At 38.7% G+C, this 20,461-nt stretch overlaps 1 protein-coding gene across 10 annotated transcripts in view; it reads left to right on the top strand.

Moving 5' to 3' along the window:
• The window catches only part of LOC129749972 (cadherin-related tumor suppressor), a 339,347-nt gene that overhangs the window by 39,373 nt on the left and 279,513 nt on the right, over positions 1-20,461 (top strand). For 7 of the 10 annotated variants that reach the window (XM_055745129.1, XM_055745132.1, XM_055745131.1 and 4 more), the window contains one exon: positions 1,374-7,335. In XM_055745129.1, coding sequence (XP_055601104.1) covers positions 2,071-7,335 — 5,265 coding nt within the window. In that variant the 5' untranslated portion in view covers positions 1,374-2,070. Of the gene's footprint in view, positions 1-1,373; positions 7,336-20,461 lie in introns of those variants that run through there. The other 3 variants (XM_055745134.1, XM_055745138.1, XM_055745139.1) reach the window with 2 other exon arrangements.

Below are 20,461 nucleotides of genomic sequence, written 5' to 3'. Positions count from 1 at the left end.
TTGCAGTGTCTATTTGTAATTATCTTTGCAACAAGCTTACGTTAACGGAAAATTGTGCTGTAAATGCAGAAAAGCACACTCTGCTTTCAAATATCTTGAAATCTGTTCTGAAAATTCCAATATCAAGTCCGAAAATCTGCGTATTTTGTCATTTCGATGATGTTTGGCTTTTATTTCAAGTGTTTGTATAAATTTATATGCTGAATATTTTGCGTGGATTTTTAAGCCCAATGTAGCGACTGCCTCCAAAATTACGAACAGTTATTCGATTCAAATTAAAAAAAAAAGTGAGTGAGTTCGCAGGTTACGGTATTGGAATGACATTATGATATTTATATTGAATGCTACTTCTGGTCATGTTAAGCACTTTAGAACTGCAAAAGTGTGCTTATTTAAGCTTCTATCCTTTTAAACGTAAATTTCTGCATTGTTTTTCACTTTCCAGATACTTTTTTCCAATCTCCAGTAATAACCTTTTTCGGCACTCACACTTATCTACATATATTCGATGGAATGTTATGGGTGGTGCCTACATTCGGGGGCAAAACTAATCCAAGAAAAGAATTCAAAAAAAATCTTTTATTCGCTGAAAGTGTTTTTTTGCGGTTTTCTCAAAAATGGCAGAAGTTCAGTTGAAGCAAAATTAATCGTTAAGAAAAGTATAATTTTTAAAATATTTCGATTTTGTAACTATTTTATTGATCAGTATCTTCACTTACTATAACTATCCATTATTTCAAAATATCAGTAATCAGACATTTTCTATGACTGCTGTCAATAAGGAAATGAACTGCAGAGCACTTTTACTATTTGATCTCTCAACACGTAGTTTGACCGCCCGACATCGGGGTGGCTGCAGCATGTTTGCTGGCACAGGTATTTATGTGCATGTGTTGCGTTGCTGGTTACTTGCTTGCTTGCTCGATTTATGCTCGCTGCTGCTGCGGGGCCTACCAACGTTCGTTCCTTCGTTCGCCAGCCAAAGCATTCTGAAGCAAATGCCAAACACGTGTGCTCCCAGTGTGAGTGTGAGGTTGTTTTTTTCTGGTGTTTCTTCCTCGTCATCATCATCGGCACCATCATCATCGCCGCCACCGCCGTCGTCATCCTCCCAATTCACGCAGGTATTTGAGGCAAATTCCTGTTCCTTCAGCTTTTCTTTGGGCTCGGGGCCAAAAGCATGAGCAGAGTGCCGATGAGTTTGGCTCCTCGCGTTCCAGGTGTATTCGTGCATGGGGACTTGAAAGCTCACATTTTTTTTTTCAACTTGTCTGCATTTTACTAACCCATCTTGGGCAAAGATGTGTTTGTGCCTGCGAGGGTCTCGGAATTGCAGCACTGATCTTCATGAGAGAAAATTTTGTGTATTCCAGCAGGACCAGATCAGCTCAGGTGTGTGTTTCGATCGAGACGTGACGCAAAGTGAATAGCGCAGAGCTCGCGCGAAGGCTTAAGAAATTTTCGGAAGGAAAGAGTGAAAATAAAAATGATGTGGAAACATTTTGATTTATAGAATTATTGTGTTATTAACAGATGACAAAAAGTACAGAGTGAGACCCTTTCAAGCTGTCGTTGGAACAGGGAAGTTAAAAGTTTTGTACAGGAAAAAGTGCTACTTAAGCTGAGTTACTTCAAAGGAGGAAGAAAAAAGAATCTCGAAAAGACCTGTGTGCGTAGTTTGTTTCTGGTTCGGGAGTAGTGATTGTACAACCTGAGAAAAAGAGCCACAGTGGCCGAAGACATGACTTGGGAATAAAATTAATCATCACAATTAGTGTTAAATAGTGTGCACTTTTGGTGACATTGTCGGGGTTTCGAAGTCGATCGAAATTTTAAACGTTGATATCGGCCCCCTTGAGAGATGGGATGGTAACGATCTTGCGCGATGGATCGTGAAGTGAGTGATTTCAATGAGCAAAAACAAGTAGCTCGGTTATCGTCTGATGCGTCTATTGAGAAGTTATGACGCGCACCTTTCGGATGCAGAAACGACTAACGAGTCTAAGCGAAGGATAAAAGTGCATCAGGGTGTGGGAAGTTGAGTCCAACGATTAGAAAAATCTATTCAAAATGCAGTGTGCCAGTTTAAAGATTGCCTTTTGGCTGCTAGTCATTCTAGAGATATATACCGCGATCGAGGCAGTGGGGGCACATGGGCCAGGGCCAGGACCAGGGCCGGGTGTTGTGATAGGCGCCCGCAGGAGATCGTCCAATGAAGGTGCAATGCAATCGCGTGCCGTCGATACGCGGGTACAGTTCGAGGTGTACGAAAATGAGTCCCGGGGTACGGTGGTCGGTTACATTCCAACAAAACCCGGTTTCACGTATCGCTTTAATGAACCTCCGCGGGAATTTGCCCTCGATCCGAACACGGGTGAAATCAAAACCAACGCAGTTTTGGATAGGGAAAATACTAAAAATGACCGTTACGATTTGGTGATTTTGTCGAGTCAGCCAACGTATCCGATTGAGGTTCGGATTTCTGTGGTGGATGTGAACGATAACGCACCGGAATTTCCGGAACCCAGCATAGCGGTGTCATTTTCTGAAAGTGCCATATCAGGAACCCGCTTGCTGTTGGATGCTGCCACCGATCGCGATATTGGTGAAAATGGGGTCACCGATGATTACCGCATTGTAGATGGTAATCACGACGAAAAGTTCCGACTAGCGGTAACGACCAATCCTAACGCTGATGTTTACTATCTTCATTTGGAGACCACGGGTAAGCTGGATCGAGAAACATGCGGCTCCTACACATTGAACATTTCCGCCAAGGATGGCGGAACTCCACCCAAGTTCGGATATCTTCAGGTGAACGTTACAATTTTAGATGTCAACGATAATCCTCCGATCTTCGATCACAGTGACTACATAGTCTCCCTGAACGAAAGCGTCCTTCCCGGGACACCGGTCCTGCAAGTCATGGCTTCGGATAACGATCTGGGAGACAATAGTAAAATAACCTATTATCTTTCCGATTCGGAGACACAATTCACAGTGGATCCGGAAACGGGAGTAATTTCGACGACCGAACAGCTAACTTGTCCTCATCAAAATTGTCAATCCCTTTCCCGGCCGGATGGAACGTGTCCAAAAAGCTGCGTCTTTACAGTTTTTGCTCGAGATCACGGATCACCTCGGCAGGATGGGCGAACATACGTCACTGTGAATTTGGTTGACACAAATGATCACGATCCGGTTATTCGGTTTCAATATTTTCCACCCACGGGAAGCTACGCAACAGTGGATGAAAATGCCGCCAACAGCTCAGTCGTCGCAGCTGTTTCGGTAGTCGATATGGACGAAGGTCTTAACGGGGATGCAAGCTTACTGATCGTGGCTGGCAATGATCTGCAGCATTTCCGGCTAGAAAAATCCCCCAGTTTTTACATAGTTCGAGTGAACGGAGTGCTCGATCGGGAAGAGATAGGAAAGTACAACTTAACAGTAGTTGCGACTGATCGAGGAACGCCCCCACGTACGGCGACTGCCCATTTGATAATCCACGTCAATGACGTTAATGATCATGAGCCGGTTTTCGAAAAATCTGAATATTCCACAGTACTAAGCGAACTCGCGCCTCCGGGAACGTACGTGGCAAGTATTACGGCCACCGACGAAGATACAGGTGTCAATGCACAGATTTTTTACGACTTTGTGTCGGGAAATAACAATCAGTGGTTCAAAATCGATCCTTTGTCCGGGTTGATTACGACTCAAGCTCAGCTCGATCGTGAAGTCAACGGAAACATCGAACTGAGTATTTCGGCCCGTGACGGGGGTCCAAATCCGAAATGGGCTCACACCCAGCTAAAAGTTACCATTCTAGACGAAAACGATGAGGCACCGGCCTTCACTGCATCACATCTTAACATAACCCTGAACGAAAACACGAAAGCCAAATCCGTCGTCGCAATTCTGACGGCAATCGATCACGATCAGGGAACCAACGGTAGCATTGCATACCTTCTACATTCAAGTGTGGAAAAGAACTATCCAGGCGTGTTTCATCTGGATCCGATTTCCGGCCAGCTGACCACAAAAACGGAACTCGATCGAGAAAAAATCCCAAACTATACGATTCAAATAATCGCCCGGGATCAGGGTAGCCCTCCGCAATCGAGCACGGCAACAGTTCACCTAGCAATTGAGGATTCCAACGACAACAATCCGGAATTTTATCCAAAACAGTACTATTTATCGCTGGCCGATGATAGCCCTATGGGAAGACAGATTGTTCAGGTGAAAGCAACCGATCGGGACGAGGGTGTCAATGCGATGATTTCGTATGAACTTGTAAGCGGTGGAGATGGGTTGTTTGCGATCGATGGCAGCACGGGGTGGGTGAGTTTAAGGGGAAGCTTTAAAAAATCTTCCAAGCCCATGCATAAGCTGACGGTTGCGGCAAAAGACAGAGGTGGCAGAAGAGCTGAAGTTGATGCCGTGGTGGAAATCATTAAGGAATCTATTGTTGAGGACATCGAATTCGATACACTCATCGGTTATGAGTTTCAAATGGTGGAGGACAATGGACTTAAGAAAGAGGTGAACGAGAGGGAAGTTGGAAAGGTGAAGATAAAACCCTCGACAATGATTCGTGATGTGGAGTTCACTATTGCTCAGGGTGACCCGAGAGAGTGTTTCAAAGTGAACGAAAAAACTGGTGTCATTAGTAGTGTCAAACATATCGATAGAGAAATCGCGAGTTTTTACAGCATAACGGTGGTGGCCAGAAACGGTTTGGCCTTTGGACAAACAACGGTTAACATAACGATTGCGGATTTGAATGACAACGTTCCGGTGTTTTTGTTCGATCAAGATGAAATTAAGCTGCCAGAAAATACGGCCGTCGGTCAGGAAATTTATCTCGCTAAAGCCAAGGACTCGGACTCGGGTGCGAACAGTAGAATTGTGTACGCGTTGAGTGAAAATCCGCAGAATTTGTTTAGAATTTCGGAATCTACCGGAGTGCTTTACTTAAATCGTCCTATATTGGTGGAACCTGGGACTGTTTTAAACTTAGAAATAACCGCAACCGATAGTGGAGAAACGCCGCTGTCCACCAAGAGTAGCATAACCGTGACGATTGAAGATGTGAACGATCACACGCCGGTTTTCGATCACACTTCCTACGAGACCTCGCTGCTGGAATCGATGCCGGTCAATTATCGTTTTTTCGCCCTGGCGGCATCTGATGCGGATATTGGAGTGAATCAGCGAATTTCCTACGCCATCGTGGAAGGCAACGTGGACGGAAAATTCGGTATCTTCCCCGATGGGTTTATGTATGTGAAGAGCGCCCTGGACCGGGAGGAGCGGGACTATTATTCGCTCACTGTTACTTGCACCGATGAGGGTGATCCGCCTCGGAGTTCATCCGTGCCGGTGATCGTACACGTGATCGATGAGAACGATAACCCACCGCAGTTTACCAACTCAACGTTTATGTTTAGCGTGGCCGAGAATGAACCGGCCGATTCTTTTGTGGGCAAGCTGACTGCCATCGATCGTGACATTGGCCGCAATGCTGAGCTGATTTATATGCTATCCAGCAAACAAGAGGATTTCACAATCGATTCGCGGAACGGATTTATCAAAACCATGCACGAGTTTGACCGGGAAGCGCTGGTCCAGACGACTGGACAAAACTTCATCACGCTAGAAGCGACCGTTTCCGATAACGGACTCACCAGATTGCGCGATAAGGTGAAGATTAAAGTCTTCATAACCGACGTCAATGATAATGCACCACAATTCGTGAGGGCCCCTTATAAGGTTCAAATTTCCGAGGGTTCATCGATCGGCACCCAATTGATTCGGGTTTACACAAATGACGCAGACGAAGGTCTTAATGGGGACGTTTTTTACTACATCGCTGAGGGCAACGCCGACGAGCGATTCGTAATTGATGATGCTACCGGGCAGATAACATTGGCCAAAGCATTGGATCGTGAAACGGTGTCAACGTATAAATTAACCATCGTTGCCCATGACGCCTCAATGCAGAATCGATTAAGCGCCAGCACGACGGTAACGATCGAAGTGCTAGATGAAAATGACGATGCTCCAGAATTCACCCAAACGCACAGCCAAATTTCAATTAACGAAACCACGCCAATCGGAACAGAATTGATTCGATTCCGGGCGACCGATATGGATCTTGGCATCAACAGCCAAATTACTTTTTCGATCACTTCCGGCAACCGGAGGGACACGTTCCACATCGATTCGACCACTGGCTATTTGTATCTGCACCGGCTGTTGGACTTCGAAGATACCCAAAGCTACTCACTGAACATTACGGCATCGGACGGGGGAAATCCACGGCTGTCGACGACAATTTTGTTCACGGTAAATGTAATTGACTCGAACGATAATCCACCAAGCTTCCCAAATACCGCAATCGTACGCCAAATTCGTGAGGGCATTCCCATAAACACCCCAATCGTCACCGTCACGGCTGAAGATCCGGATTCCGGGCTAAATGGAAAAGTGTCTTACGAAATTTTACACCAAGATCCGGCCAACCGTGATCGACACTTTGGAATCAATCCGACCACGGGTGTAATCCACACGCTGCACGCGATCGATCGGGAAGTGATCGATACCTACCGATTAACGGTAATTGCCACAGATCAAGCCCTGATCGTCTCACAGCGCATGTCGGCCGAAAAACTGGTTACGGTCATCGTCGAAGATATCAACGATAACGCACCAGTTTTTGTGTCGATGAATGCGGCCATTTTGCCGATGAAAGATGTCCGTCTCGGGGTGGACAGTCTGCCAGGTCCGGTAATGTTTGTGAACGCTCACGATGCCGATTCCAGTTCCAACGGGCTGGTGACATACGAAATGATCGGTGGCAATACCGACCTATTCATGTTGCACCGATCGACCGGGGCCATTACGCTTAAAAAGCTGATATCGAAACCGGAAGTGCGTTATCAATTGTCCGTCCGAGCGACCGACGAAGCTGTTCAAAATGAACGAAAAAGTAGTGAGGCATACATCACGATCCTAACGACGGTCCCGAGCAGCAATGGGCCCGTCTTTGCCAAAAAGGATCTCTTCGGATCAGTGTCTGAGAATGAACCGATCGGAACGAGTATTTTGACCGTATCGGCCTATCTAAACTCCGTCAGTGATATCGAGTACTACGTGACTAATGTGACCGGTGACGGGAAACAGGTGAATCGGTTGTTCGACATCGACACCAAGTTGGGCATTTTGTCCACGGCCGCCGAACTGGATCGAGAATCGGGCGTCGAGAGCTACGAGGTGGAGGTGTACGCCATCGCTCTCGGAGGAACGCCTAGAACTACCAGCACTAAGGTGAGTGATTTGAACTTTTTTGTTTACTTTTTAACGATCTGCAGTCTGTTTGTGGTCCCGAAAAAAAAAAACTAGTGAAATGAGGCTTATTTTTATTAGGTACCCCGATCATGGCCGGGTGATAACATTCCAGAACGGATTTTTCGGTTATAAAAAAAACTTGAATCAAAATTATATTCCCTTGATTGCGATTTCGTACGATGAACCTACCTCAAGAAAGTGATTGTTCTAGGGAAGCGTTTTTTTGACAACATGAATTTGATTACTTTAAAATGCTAATGAATTCAAATAAAATAATATGAGGACAACAAGATATGAAATTCAAGATACTATATCATTCTAGGTTGGACTAGTTTTGATCAGCTTTTTTACAGGTTATTTTCCAAATGTAATCGGGTGTAACGTTCTAAAAACTGTATGTTAAACTCCCAACCAAATGATTAGATCTCCTCGATTCTGTTTACCAAATTACCGAATACTGCTGTTTCAAGATATCATCAAATTCATGACAGCGATGAACTGAATCAATGATTCAGTCCTGATGGCTGGAAATAAGTAAGCTAAACCAGCTTATTTTTGAATAGCTTAGCAGTGATTGATAATTTATATCCACAAAACCACAAAAACTCTTTAGAGTTTCAGTATTAACCGTGTAGATCAAAAAATAATCGAAAATTTGCATGATAATTCTTTCGATGTCAATAGTAAGCTGGTCTGGCAAGTGGACAATGTATGCTGGACAACTAATTCCAACCAACGAATCATTTCCTAAGCTTGACTTGAGCTGAGTGAAATGGAAAAGCGCTAATAAGGATTTCTTGAAAAATGGATCGAAATACTAGTAAAAAACGCAAAGTAAAAATTCGATAAACAAGATAATCATCCTAACCGTAAAAAAGTAGGACATTTTGGGTCCAAAGTACGACGGTAGGACAATGGTTGTAAAAATAGGTCATGTCCTACCAAAGTAAGTCGTCTGGTAAGCCTATTTGTGTGATTTTTTCTTACCTTGTGTGATTTTTTTTTCCGAAAAATCAAATGGAGGACACCGCACGTATTGGAAAACGGAGTTATGGCTGTTTTATTCTCAACTCTCCTACATTTTTCAAACAGTTCTGAAACAGCATGTCCGGACTTGAAAATTTTGAACCAAATGAGACTTATCTTAATTGATTTTTTCGAGAAATCGAATGAAGGCATTTTGAGTCCCCGTACGCTTGGGAAAATGGAGTTATGGCTGTTTTTATCCTCTATTCCCCTACATGTTTCAATTAATTCAGAGAAAAGCATGTGCGGACTTGAAATTTTTAAACCAAATAAGATATGTATTGTGTGTGTTTTCCAAGAAATCAAGTGAAGTATCGGAATCTGGAGTAATCGCCATTTTACCCTCAATTTCCCAACAATATAGTACAGAAAAAGTTTTTTCGAACTGGAAAATTTTGGAGCAAATAATACCTAAAGTCTGCTTCATTTAATATTGGAACAAATTATTTTGCTCATTGTGGCGCTCCTAGTGGACGGATTTGGAAACTTTTTTCACCCACGTGTCGGGAAATTCATTACCTTTCACCATGTATTTATGTCATAACACCAAACGATAGCATTTTGTAAACAACCGCCATGGAAGCCGAACGGAGAGATCAAATTGTGCACAGTTTTCTTACAAGTACGAGTACGAGAATTTCTTCGAAACAGCAATGAATAATTTTTTCATTTTTTTTTTATGAAAGAGTAAAGAAAATGCTACATTTGTATGAAAAACAAATTATGAATTCGTTAATAAATGACTGAACTACACGCAATTGTTTGTGTTCCAATATTAAATGAAGCAGACTTTACATCCGTCGAACTTGGTCAGCACTTGGTCGTACAGCTTTCGAGCACGGATTCTGGCCACATTGTTCTGCTTCAGCGTCCGATTTGGCTGTTTGCTGGCTCGGAATGACCTTATTCCTTCCCGGAGACGAATTCGTCGCACCGTACTGTGAGCGGACTGGAACTTATTGGCCAAATCGCGGTCTGAAAGATTGGGATTCCTCTTGACGGCCTTGATGACTTTCCCACGCAGTTTCCGGTCGACAGTTCCACTCCGACGCTTCGAATGCGGCTTCCGAGCCGTCGTCAATGTTTCCTTGTACTGCTTGATAACACGCCATACGGTATTTCTGGGCATTTTTTTTTTTTTTTTGTGATGGTCCCATGAGGCCCATTTGGGTCCTCCCTCCACCCCATACGCATCTTTTGAAGTGGGAGGGACAATTTATCCTTTGGATATTTGATCATACATTTCTTTGTCATTTTCTGTACTACTTGGTCGTCTTATCAACTCCCGCGTATGTCCATCACTGTACAGATTCTATGTCTGATAACGCATCAGATTGCCATCACATTATAAAGATCCCATTTAGGATTCTTGCTTATGTTAGAAGGTTCTCTTCACATATAGTATTGCCATTCTTTTGAAGTTGTTCATATTTGAATTATCTTTGATGTCTTGCGGCAGGTTATTATACATCTTCAAGCCGTTGTAGAATATAGATCGCTTTGTCATTTCTTTTCTAGCAATCGGAAGTCTAAAATCACAAGCTCTTCTCGTATTGTAACTGTGAATGTCGTTTCCGAACTGTAGGTCTCGAGCCAAATATGAAGGTAACATTCCTTTTTTCATTTTATGGACAAACATCAGGCTGTTATAAGCAATACGTTGTTTCACAGATAACCATTTAAGCATGTCGAGCATAAGAGCACTAGGCGTGTATCGGTTGCAGCGTATCACAACTCTCATAATTTTATTTTGGATTTTCTGCAATCGCTTTATTTGTGTATCTGAAGCATTAAGTAGAATTGTAGAACAGTAATCAAAATGTGGCATAATAACCGACTTCACGTAAATGATTTTTGACCAGAAAGTCAAATATCTGTTTATCCGGCAGAGAACACCATATTTTTTGGCAATTTTTTTAATTGTATAGTCCACATGCTCTACAAAGTTTAGCTTATCATCAACTTGCACTCCTAGATATTTTGTTTGACGTACTCTTTCGATTACACATCCGCCAATAAGCAGATTTGGGCAATTCACAATTTTGCGGTTGCCTATAATCATCCAGTTGGTTTTATCGAGATTCAAGCATAATTTTCGTTGTTTCAGAAACTCAGTAATGTTTTCCAAATCAGCATTTGCTTCATGCATTATGAGTTCTAAGTTTCTACCTGTCCAATAAGACACTGAATCATCAGCAAACAGTTTCAAGTGACCGTGCTGTAGGCACATTTTCAAGTCGTTGATGTATAAGATAAAAAGAATTGGCCCCAGGACACTTCCTTGAGGGACACCCAACTTATTTTCTTTAAACTGAGAGTAAGACGAGCCAAACTTTGTCCGTTGCATTCTATTTTCCAAGTAACTTTTGAACCAGCTTAAGACCATGCCACTTAATCCAATTCTTGCTCCAATTTTAAGCTGTTTAGCTAGCTTCGATGCCGACAACAATGGATTTTCAAGAAAACTGTGCACAATTTGATCTCTCCGTTCGGCTTCCATGGCGGTTGTTTACAAAATGCTATCGTTTGGTGTTATGACATAAATACATGGTGAAAGGTAATGAATTTCACGACACGTGGGTGAAAAAAGTTTCCAAATCCGTCCACTAGAAGCGCCACAATGAGCAAATGAATTTGTTCCAATATTAAATTAAGCAGACTTTATCTTGCGTGATTTTTTTTTTTCTGAGGAATCGAATGAAGACTATTTGAGGAACCGAATCGATCGAATACTGGAGTTTAGGCTGTTTTAACCCCAATTTTCCTACAATTTTTCAATATTGCAAAAATGCATTTCCGGAGTTGAAAATTTTAAACCAAATGAGACCTTTGTTATGTGATTTTTTCTGAACAAACAAATGAAAACTATTTGAGCTACCTCTCGCTTTGGAAAATGAAGCTATTTATGACTATTTTTACCCTCAATTTCCTCATATTTTTTAGTTTATTCTGAAAAAGAAAACATTTTTGGATTTAATCATTTTGAACCAAATGAAACTTATCTTGTGCGGTATTTTTTCGAGGAACCGAATTAAGGCTGTGTGAGCCACCGCACGCATGGGAAAATTGAGTTATGGCTTTTTTATCCTCAAAATTTAAAACCAAATGGGACTTATTGAGAGTCGTTATTTTTTTTTTCGAAGTATCGAATGAAGGCTATTTGAGCGCCATATGCATCGGAAAATGGAGTTATAGCTTAACTATTCAAAAATGAAGGGGAATCGAGGGTGAAAACAGCCATAACTTCATTTTTCGTTGCGAGAAATAACTCAAATAGCCTTCATTCGATTCCTCGGAATAAATCATTCAAGATAAATCTCATTTGATTAAAAATTTTCTAGTCCGAACATGATTTTTCTGAATCAATTGAAAAATGAAGGGAGTTTGAGGGTAAAAAAGCCATAATCTCATTTTACAATGCGCGCGGTGGCTGAAGTAACTTTCATTCGAATCCTTGGAAAAAAAAACACACAAGACAAGTCTAATTTGGTTCGAAAGGGTTAAAAAAGGGAAAAAAAAAACTCCGTTAATAAGCTTCTGCGGCGTCTGAAGCTCGATCGATCCAAATGATTTGCCGGACATTTTCATTTAAGGAAAGTATATTTTCATAGATTTAGTTCGTTTAGTAGGTAAGATATTTAAGTTTTTCGTAGTTTATATACTTTTTTTCACATTGTGCATTGTTGATAAAGTAATTTTCACACGAATGAAAGATAAAAATTTCTTCAGAATAATTTGAGTTCATTCGACAGGTTAACAGCTTGTAAACCCAAATTGCTAAGCAGAACAAGTTATATGAATATGTAAAAAGAGACTGACTATTTTCAAGCTGTGAGGGAACGACGTCAGTAAGAATTTTTGAAAATTTGCTTTCCCGTCAAGCGCGTCTCCATTATATTTTCCCCTACCTTAACGGAGATCATCATTTCTACAAAACCCGAATTGGACTAACAAATTAATGCATTAAACTCGCTAAGCAACATAGTGATGTGATCACGGCCCTGTCACGGCCGACAAAACCTTGGGACTATCTTGCTATGTATACTTTTTTTTTTATTGTCTAAGATCCCCCGAAATCGCTCTATTTTGACTTGCCTTGACGAACCTGAAAATTATCATGTAATTTCACCCCGAGGGCAAACGAAACTCTCCCGGTGCTAGGCGGCTAGATGATGCGGTTCCTATTCTGAGAACCTTCGGAATCGTGACCCATTGTTGTCCATTTCGTTAGGCAGAAGGGGCCAGCCATTCAGAATGTAAATGCGCGGTAAACGCTTGGACAAAACCCACGGAAACAACAGCAGAAAAATAGTTGTGGTCACCAAAGGGGTCGGCCCGGGGTCTCATAAAACATGTATTTTACATTATGGCAAATAATCACCTCCGACTTAAATATTTGTGGATGCGCTTGTTTCGCGGAAGAAATAGGACTGACCGCTGACCGAGCGGCTGGCTGAACCCTGGATAGGATGGAAGAAGACAGCGCTCGTCGATTCAGAGGCCGTCGAGGACACACGTAGGTGACCATCAAACACATGTGCGAGTCAGTGGGCTGGATGGAATTGTAAGTCTAGCACTTCCACTTCGCGCGCCTTAACGTAGAAAGGTTGAAGTTTAGTGAATTCAGTCAGTCAGTCAGTCAGTGATGAAGAGAGACCGAAACAGAGAGAGAGAGAGAGACAGTCACAAGAGATGCGATGCCACGCAAACGCAACGCAAAGAAGAAATGGGCCGCGGCAGAGCAATTATCCCGTTCCGTTGTTTTAAAGATGTTCGAACAAACTAGCCACGGGAAAAGCGACCGCGCGAGGTTTGAGTCTGATGTATGCATGGCCCGTACGTTTCTTATGATTGGGCGCACAGTGGGTGCAAATATTTCGAATTGAACTTAAAAGTTTGACCGTAAATTCTACGTTTTGGTCTTTCTCTATATAGAACGAGGTATTGATGTATTGTAGTTCATTTTTCAATCAAAAATAGTCGATAATTTTAGGCAACACTGAGAAACACTTATACATTATACTAGTTTACAAAATTTCGAAATTGAAATAAAAAAAACTCAGGAGAACAGTTTTTAAGTTATCCTTCAAATATGAAGTTTTGGAAAAAGATTCCAAGATTGATACATTTCGAATTCCATGATCGCAATAATTAGTAAAAGTTCCACATCGCCAGTGGTTGCTACTCCGTGATTGACCAAAGCCATCATTTTTATTCATAGGTCAAATGAATGGTGTCTGGGATTGACAGCACATTCAAAATAAAATGTTCAAAACTTATGCTCTCTCTCTGAACATCAATAACGACGCCGGTCACGTCCTAATAGTCAAATGATAGATTTGTGGAGACAGGAGAAGATGAAAAAATAATTTTGCGCGTTAGGACCGAGGCTACCTCCGCAAATCGGTTGCGGATGCAAAATAGTTTTTCGTTCTACCAAACTACATATTTTTAAACGATTTTTTAAATCTTGAATTGGTCGAAATTTAAGCAAAATACTTGTTTTGCCTATTTAAAACTTGTTAGAATACACAAAGAGGTCAAATGATTTAATGTTTCGTTTAAAAACTGACGTAAAAATTATTTTATTGAATTTTAAAATATTTGGAGAAAATCCATCAGGAGCATCATTAAAGCACATGATTAAATAGTAAATCACTCAAGGTGGAACTGATAACGTGATTACCTATCAAACGGTGTAGAACTCATTAAAAGTTGTTCCCTAGTTGTTTCATTTTTTCATTGTTTTTTTTGCCACAAACTGATAGTTTTTGTGTCGATTGTCTGGCTACTTATAAATTAATAATTACTAAGAAGAAATTGAAAATTAAAAAATACTTAGCTGCGTGCATCCATTATTTTCAATAAAAATTCCTCCGGGAAATTGACCTTATTGAAGATAACAGGTTCCAGGTCCTTGATATCCAACTACAAGACTTTTCTCACTTACGACTACACCACACTGCACTGAAAATTTAAATTCATATCGAAAATGATAATTTAGACAATTTATTTTTTTTACACGTGCTGAATTTTTTTCACGTCTTCCTAATCCAACGCTTACTTATCCATTCTTTTCCGAAATTTCATATTTACAGTATAGGAAATGCAAAAACTGTGTTAATAAGAATTTTTTGAATATTATTTCGGGCTCACCACCCGATTTCACATCTAAAGTGATCTTCTGCTTTTTAGTTCAAAACATGCTGTAAGCTAGTGATAATTATTAAAGGCTATGATACTGAAATACTCTTTTGAAAATCACATGCAGTTCTGAAGACAGCAATTGTTTTCCAGAAAGAATAAAAAGTTTTTGTTCTAATCAAAGCTGTTGACTTCACATTACTTCCGGTAGCTTCAATAGAAAAGATCAGCCAATAACGAAAAATTTGCCAATAAGGATGGGTGGAAGGAAAATAAAAATGCTGTGACAATTATAAATAAATTTCTTTCTCCAAGATTATTAGTAAAACCTGAAGTCTTCGACTTTTATCGGTTAAGTTATATTCTTTTTTTGAATAAGATACATTTCCCAGAAAAGCTGATAAATTGGTTTCATGAAAAGATTTTATACTTTTTTCTGTGATGTATAGAATAGAGACAGTAGCAATTTTTTGGTACAAACAAACTTACAAACTGCTGGTCGGACAATGTAGAACAATGTAGAAAGTTCAGATTGTATCAAAGTGTGGTAATATTAATTATTTCCAAAAAGTTTCATTTGTGATATAATTTTTGTTGAAACTTGAAATTCTTTTCACCGCTCATGAAGGAGATTAATATAAAGGTGTGAAATGGGGAACGACCCATTATTTAGTTAACGTTTCAAAAAGCTCAAAGTTCTTAACACTAGAAAGACCGGCAAATTGAATATACCTATTTGGACCGTGACCAGTCAAAATGACTGGAAAAGGGAAAATTCTTATAACACAATATTTTCAATTTTTTTTTCTTTTGATATAAAATAATATTTTTGTTATAAAAAATTTTCACCATGGGTGCACGGAATCACCTCATTATGGCATAGTTGACGATTGCGTGTATGTCATAAATTGAATATTTCAAATAATTATCAAAAAATTTAAATACACTACACATATCCTATTAGAAATTCATGTAAAATGGTTATAGGTTTTGACCATAGGTGCACGGTTTCACTTCATTTTTTTCGTAGTAGATATTTTCTAGCACCCAATGCTCTGAAGTTTTCAACATTTTGTTGGAAATTATACCTGATATTGTAAGTTTGAAAGCATTTTTTTTATAAGTATAGACATTTACCATGGGTGCACTGCCATTCTTCCAAAACAAATATTGCATTGTTGTATGTATGTATGTATGTACATATGTATGTAGGAAATCCACCATGGGTGCACGGATTCACCGCAGTTTTATCAAAAGATGTGTTTACCTGCATTTTTTTAAATAATAGTCGAAGAACAATAAAATTGCAATGCTGTATACACAGTACCCGACACCATGATTTCGTATGAGCTGTTATGGTATGAATGTATGGTGTGTCAATGAAAGCGTGTTTTTGTGGGTGAACGAATCAATCAGATACACAACTAGTTTAAAATGTACAACATGTTAAATGTGTTACATTTACTACAGATATTCCGGCATCCGTGTATATACACTGGATTCTTTTTTCAAACGATTGTTTTGTTCGTGCAGAAAAAGAAATCGTTTAAAAAAAGTTCAAAATAACCGGGCAGAATTCATCGCTAAATTCGAGTAAAGTGGCCAACTTGGACTGTAAATCGATCGTTTCCAACCAAGTATACCATTCTGAGGTGATATAAGTGAAATCGGGAAGCTCTAAGATTTGTTTTGGATTGATCTGTTTTGGGTTTTAAGCCACGGTTGTTCCGGAACATCCGCAGAGTTTCTAAGTTGCCATTCCGGCCCTTGTTATTGTCGGGAAGCAACGTCCGAACTAATTTACCACTCAAGAGTGGTTTAGCAAAAAGCGGGAATATCTAGAACCTGTTTTTGACATGTTCGAAAATCGTCTTATTTCGAGAAAATCGTTTAAAAAAAATCGTTTAAAATAAAACCGTATAAAATAAGATCGTTTAAAAAAAGAATCCAGTTTACCTGGCCAGTTGGCAGATGACTGAATGTTCCAATTTACTCATTTAAATACATCTTACCCATCGACAGATATTAGAACTAAAACCCAAAATCTATTGCCCATACTGGAATCCATACACATTCCGTCACTTGGTTCAATCGACCCGGCGCTTCATATTCTGAACACAGTGATGACAATTTTTTTTTAAATTCACCAGAACGGCTTCCGATTCTCAACCAAATTTGCTATTTTTTCTTCACAACTCACTTTTTTCTCCTCTTCGCACATTGTAATTAATCACACTTTATTCTCTGAAATTCTCACTGCCCCGTGTTCTTAAAATCTGTTAATCAAAATCATAAAACCGAAATATATTGGGGTTTTTTTTTGCCCGTTAGGCGGGGTACCGTGATATCGAGAAAAGCTCCGCACATGAGAAATGAATGCTTTTAATATTACATTCGAGCTGTCTATGCAGGCGACATGATTGTGCACGCGTCACTATACTAGCCAACGATTTCAGACGCTATACCACCCACGCTTGGCTGCTGGAATTCGTTCAATGACCCTATCCAAAACCCTCCACCAGCACATACCAGCAATCACTGTTGAGAACATGTCAGAAACCCCATAATTGAATAAGCTCGTGAACTACAGATCATTTTCCGGTCTCCACAGCTCACGGCATTAGGCCTCCCGGCAGAGAATAACCACCACCCTCGCTACTTGTGTTATATTCTTTTCGTGTTCAACTGCACCGAAGCACCTTAAAATGCAAACAATACTCAATCTATTATTTTCACGTATCTCACGAATTTTTCACTTCACACCAACCCCAGACAATGTTTCCTAATCGTTGTTCGCCACTACAAAACCCAATTTTCATAATTTCACAGACCCTCATTCAACAGAAACACCCGCAACAAAAAACCGAATCGCACTCAACTACCTTTTCATCAAATTTTGCATTGTTTTAGGAAAAGTATTTTGACAAATGTTAACTATACCAAATTGAAAATGCGGTGAATCCGTGCACCCATAGTGAAAAACCATGTATAGTACAGGCGCGGTCCTATGGGGGGGGTGATCGGGGTGATCACCCCCCCCCAAGCGACAAAAAACCGTTATAAAATACCCGCAAAAGCTCGAATTTCTTGAAAAGTTGGAACTTTTCTTAGTAGATTTGCTTTTAAATTTTCAAAATTTTCCACTCCGTGGGGGTGATTATTCAACAAAAAAGTTAACTGATCACTTAAAAGGCTCAATATTGAAAAAGTCAGTCCACAAAACTCAAGCAGCTGATGACTTGCGATTTCCTGGACTGAATTAAACTAAATAACTTTTGTTGATAAGTAGGTAACTCAACAAAAGTGTGTTGTTGAGTGTTGGTTTGGAATTCGTTATAAATGAAATGTTAACACAACTGGCAATTATTTCCCTCATATGTCTAAATTAACACGACCAAATCGTAATAAATTTTATATTTGCTCGAGATTCAGAGCTCCAAAATTCTTGATTTTACTTTGAATTTTAATGAAATGACAAAATGAAAATACATGAAACTCTGCTGTCTTGATACATTTATTGCCTTTAATATGCAGTTTCTTCTTTATTATTTGCTCAGATTTAGAAGGAGACAATAAAAAAAATCATTAAACTTTAAAGGTACGAAGTCATGTGATTTTCAATTTTCTTAATTTTTGAAATTTCTACCATGTTTAATGGATTAACATACCATGGTCGTTCTAAGAAGTAAAAAAAACCCTTTAGCCTTCAAGTTGCCTTTATTGTAAGAAATTTAAATTTTAGTCAAATTATCCATCGGAGTGATCAGTTTTCCAGTAGGCATTTAAAAAATGTATGACTTCAATTGACCGTTTTACTTTCTAATCTTTCTTTTTGTCTTTTAGTCACCAATATTTCGCTAAACAAATCCAATCGTAATAAACAACAAGTGTTGATGCCGCATTAGATTCATTTTTGATGATGTTTCGAGCAGCGAAAAGCTTCCCATTTGAATTTTTTTTTTCAAAATATTTTTTAATCGTTGGAAAATTATCAATTCAGAATCAGGAAAAATCATTCTAATAAAACGTTAATTTGAGCTAATACATATCTGAAATTTAAATATAAATTTGAATTTAAAATTCTTTTTTTTTTCTTTAGTTTACAGCTGGTTTATTGAGAATTTGTAAACTTATTAAAGTCATATCAGATGTCTTATGCTAACCTCATTTTAAAATCTAAAGTAGTGCTTGTTTTACTTGCGTTTATAAGGAATTCATGACTTATTGCAAATTAAGAATTCAGGTTGTAAATCAGAGTAAAGATTCTCTTTCGTGAGTTTTCTTCATCCTCAATTTTCTACCATTCAAATATGGATTATAAACTTAAAATAATAACCTATATTATGAAATTCAAAACCAAAAATTTAAATTTCAGATCAAATTTTATTGAATTCTATTTGAAATGTATCACTTCAAACATTCATATTATAGATGACCATGACCAAAAATACAAGTACTGCCAAATAGAAATCGAATATAAAATATTCATATTTAGAGTTCAAATTTAAAAAATCTTCTCAAGAGATTTCAGCAACAATAAATCGAAAAAAAGAGATTACGTGTTATGACTTTTGCGTTCTCTATGAGCTTTAAGAGCCAAAAAGGAAAAAAAAAGTATTTATAAAAGCTGTTTCAATATGAAGGAATGGGTGTTGGCGATTCATCTCCAGAACCCAAAATCTGCATTCAAAACTATAACACAAAGAAACAAAATTCACAATGTCCTAGGTGCAAAGAATTTGAAAACTGATTTGACTTATTTAAGAGCACGAAATGCACATTTTAATTTTTTTTTATCAGCTCTTGTTTCCGGTATAAATTTTGAAAATACAAGATTCATTGAAATAATTTGTGCACTTTATAGCAAATGTGTAAAATATCAAAAAGATTAAGAAAAAAAAAGGATTTAAACTCATGGTCAAATTTCATGAAGACTGTGAGTAATTTACCATGAGAAAAAAATTATAGAAGTAAGTATTTTTCCCAAGTTGTAAAATACGAAGATTATCTAGACGAATTCTGTATTGTTTTTTCCGGGAATTTGTCATTTTTTTTATGGATAATGAAAAGATTTAGCATATTTTTTGTTTTTCATGTAGATTAGTTACTTCATCAATAATCATTGATCGATTTCACTCTAAACTGCTTAGTTTTTAAATTACTAAATGCCAGAAAATAAGAAGGAATAGAAAAAAACTGACAAAAAATCGAGTTTGAGACGCAAAAATCTTCCAAAATCAATTTGCCTCGGTTTTAATTTTTCCCTTGTGAATTAGAACTATTCCCTTATCATTCTACTATATTTTTGGCAACAAGGCGATCTATCATGCTAAAAAGCCAATAGATCTTTTAGTGATTTTTAACCAACACTCCTGGATTTATTATGTCACCGATACTGCTTTCAGCTCATGTACACAATTATATTGAAATTTCAAGTTAAAATATAGCTTAAGGTTTGATACTCTGGATCTGAAAACTTGGCTTTTTCAATTACAAATGATGATTACAAATGAGACTCTTCACTAAAGAAAAGTATTAGCTTTCAGAATTAACCCTGCATTTCATTTTTTTTCAATTATAATTCAAAATTATTTTAAAAAATGAATTTTGTGTAGGTACTTCAAAACTTATCACCTTTTTTTTTATAATTTATTTGTTGTTACAATTAAAACTGATATTTTTGAATGCTAACTTGAAATTCAAGAGTAAATTAATTTAAATTAGGTTTAACTTTAAATTCAAGAGTAAATTAAATTTAATTAGGTTCCACAAGCTTCATATTCAGAAATTGATTTTGATAATCGTGTTTTCTACTTAATTTATATTCCAAGTGTTGATTTTATATATTGTGTTTCCCAATTTGAAAATAATAATACTAAATTTCCAAATCACGATTCAGTGAATACCCCAATGAAGAATTTAATGTCGGCCCTAT

This window comes from Uranotaenia lowii, chromosome 2 (genome assembly GCF_029784155.1).
Source record: "Uranotaenia lowii strain MFRU-FL chromosome 2, ASM2978415v1, whole genome shotgun sequence".
Taxonomy (NCBI): Eukaryota; Metazoa; Arthropoda; class Insecta; order Diptera; family Culicidae; genus Uranotaenia; species Uranotaenia lowii.
Note: the sequence above shows the minus strand (reverse complement) of the source record. Positions and strands in the feature narration are given on the sequence as shown.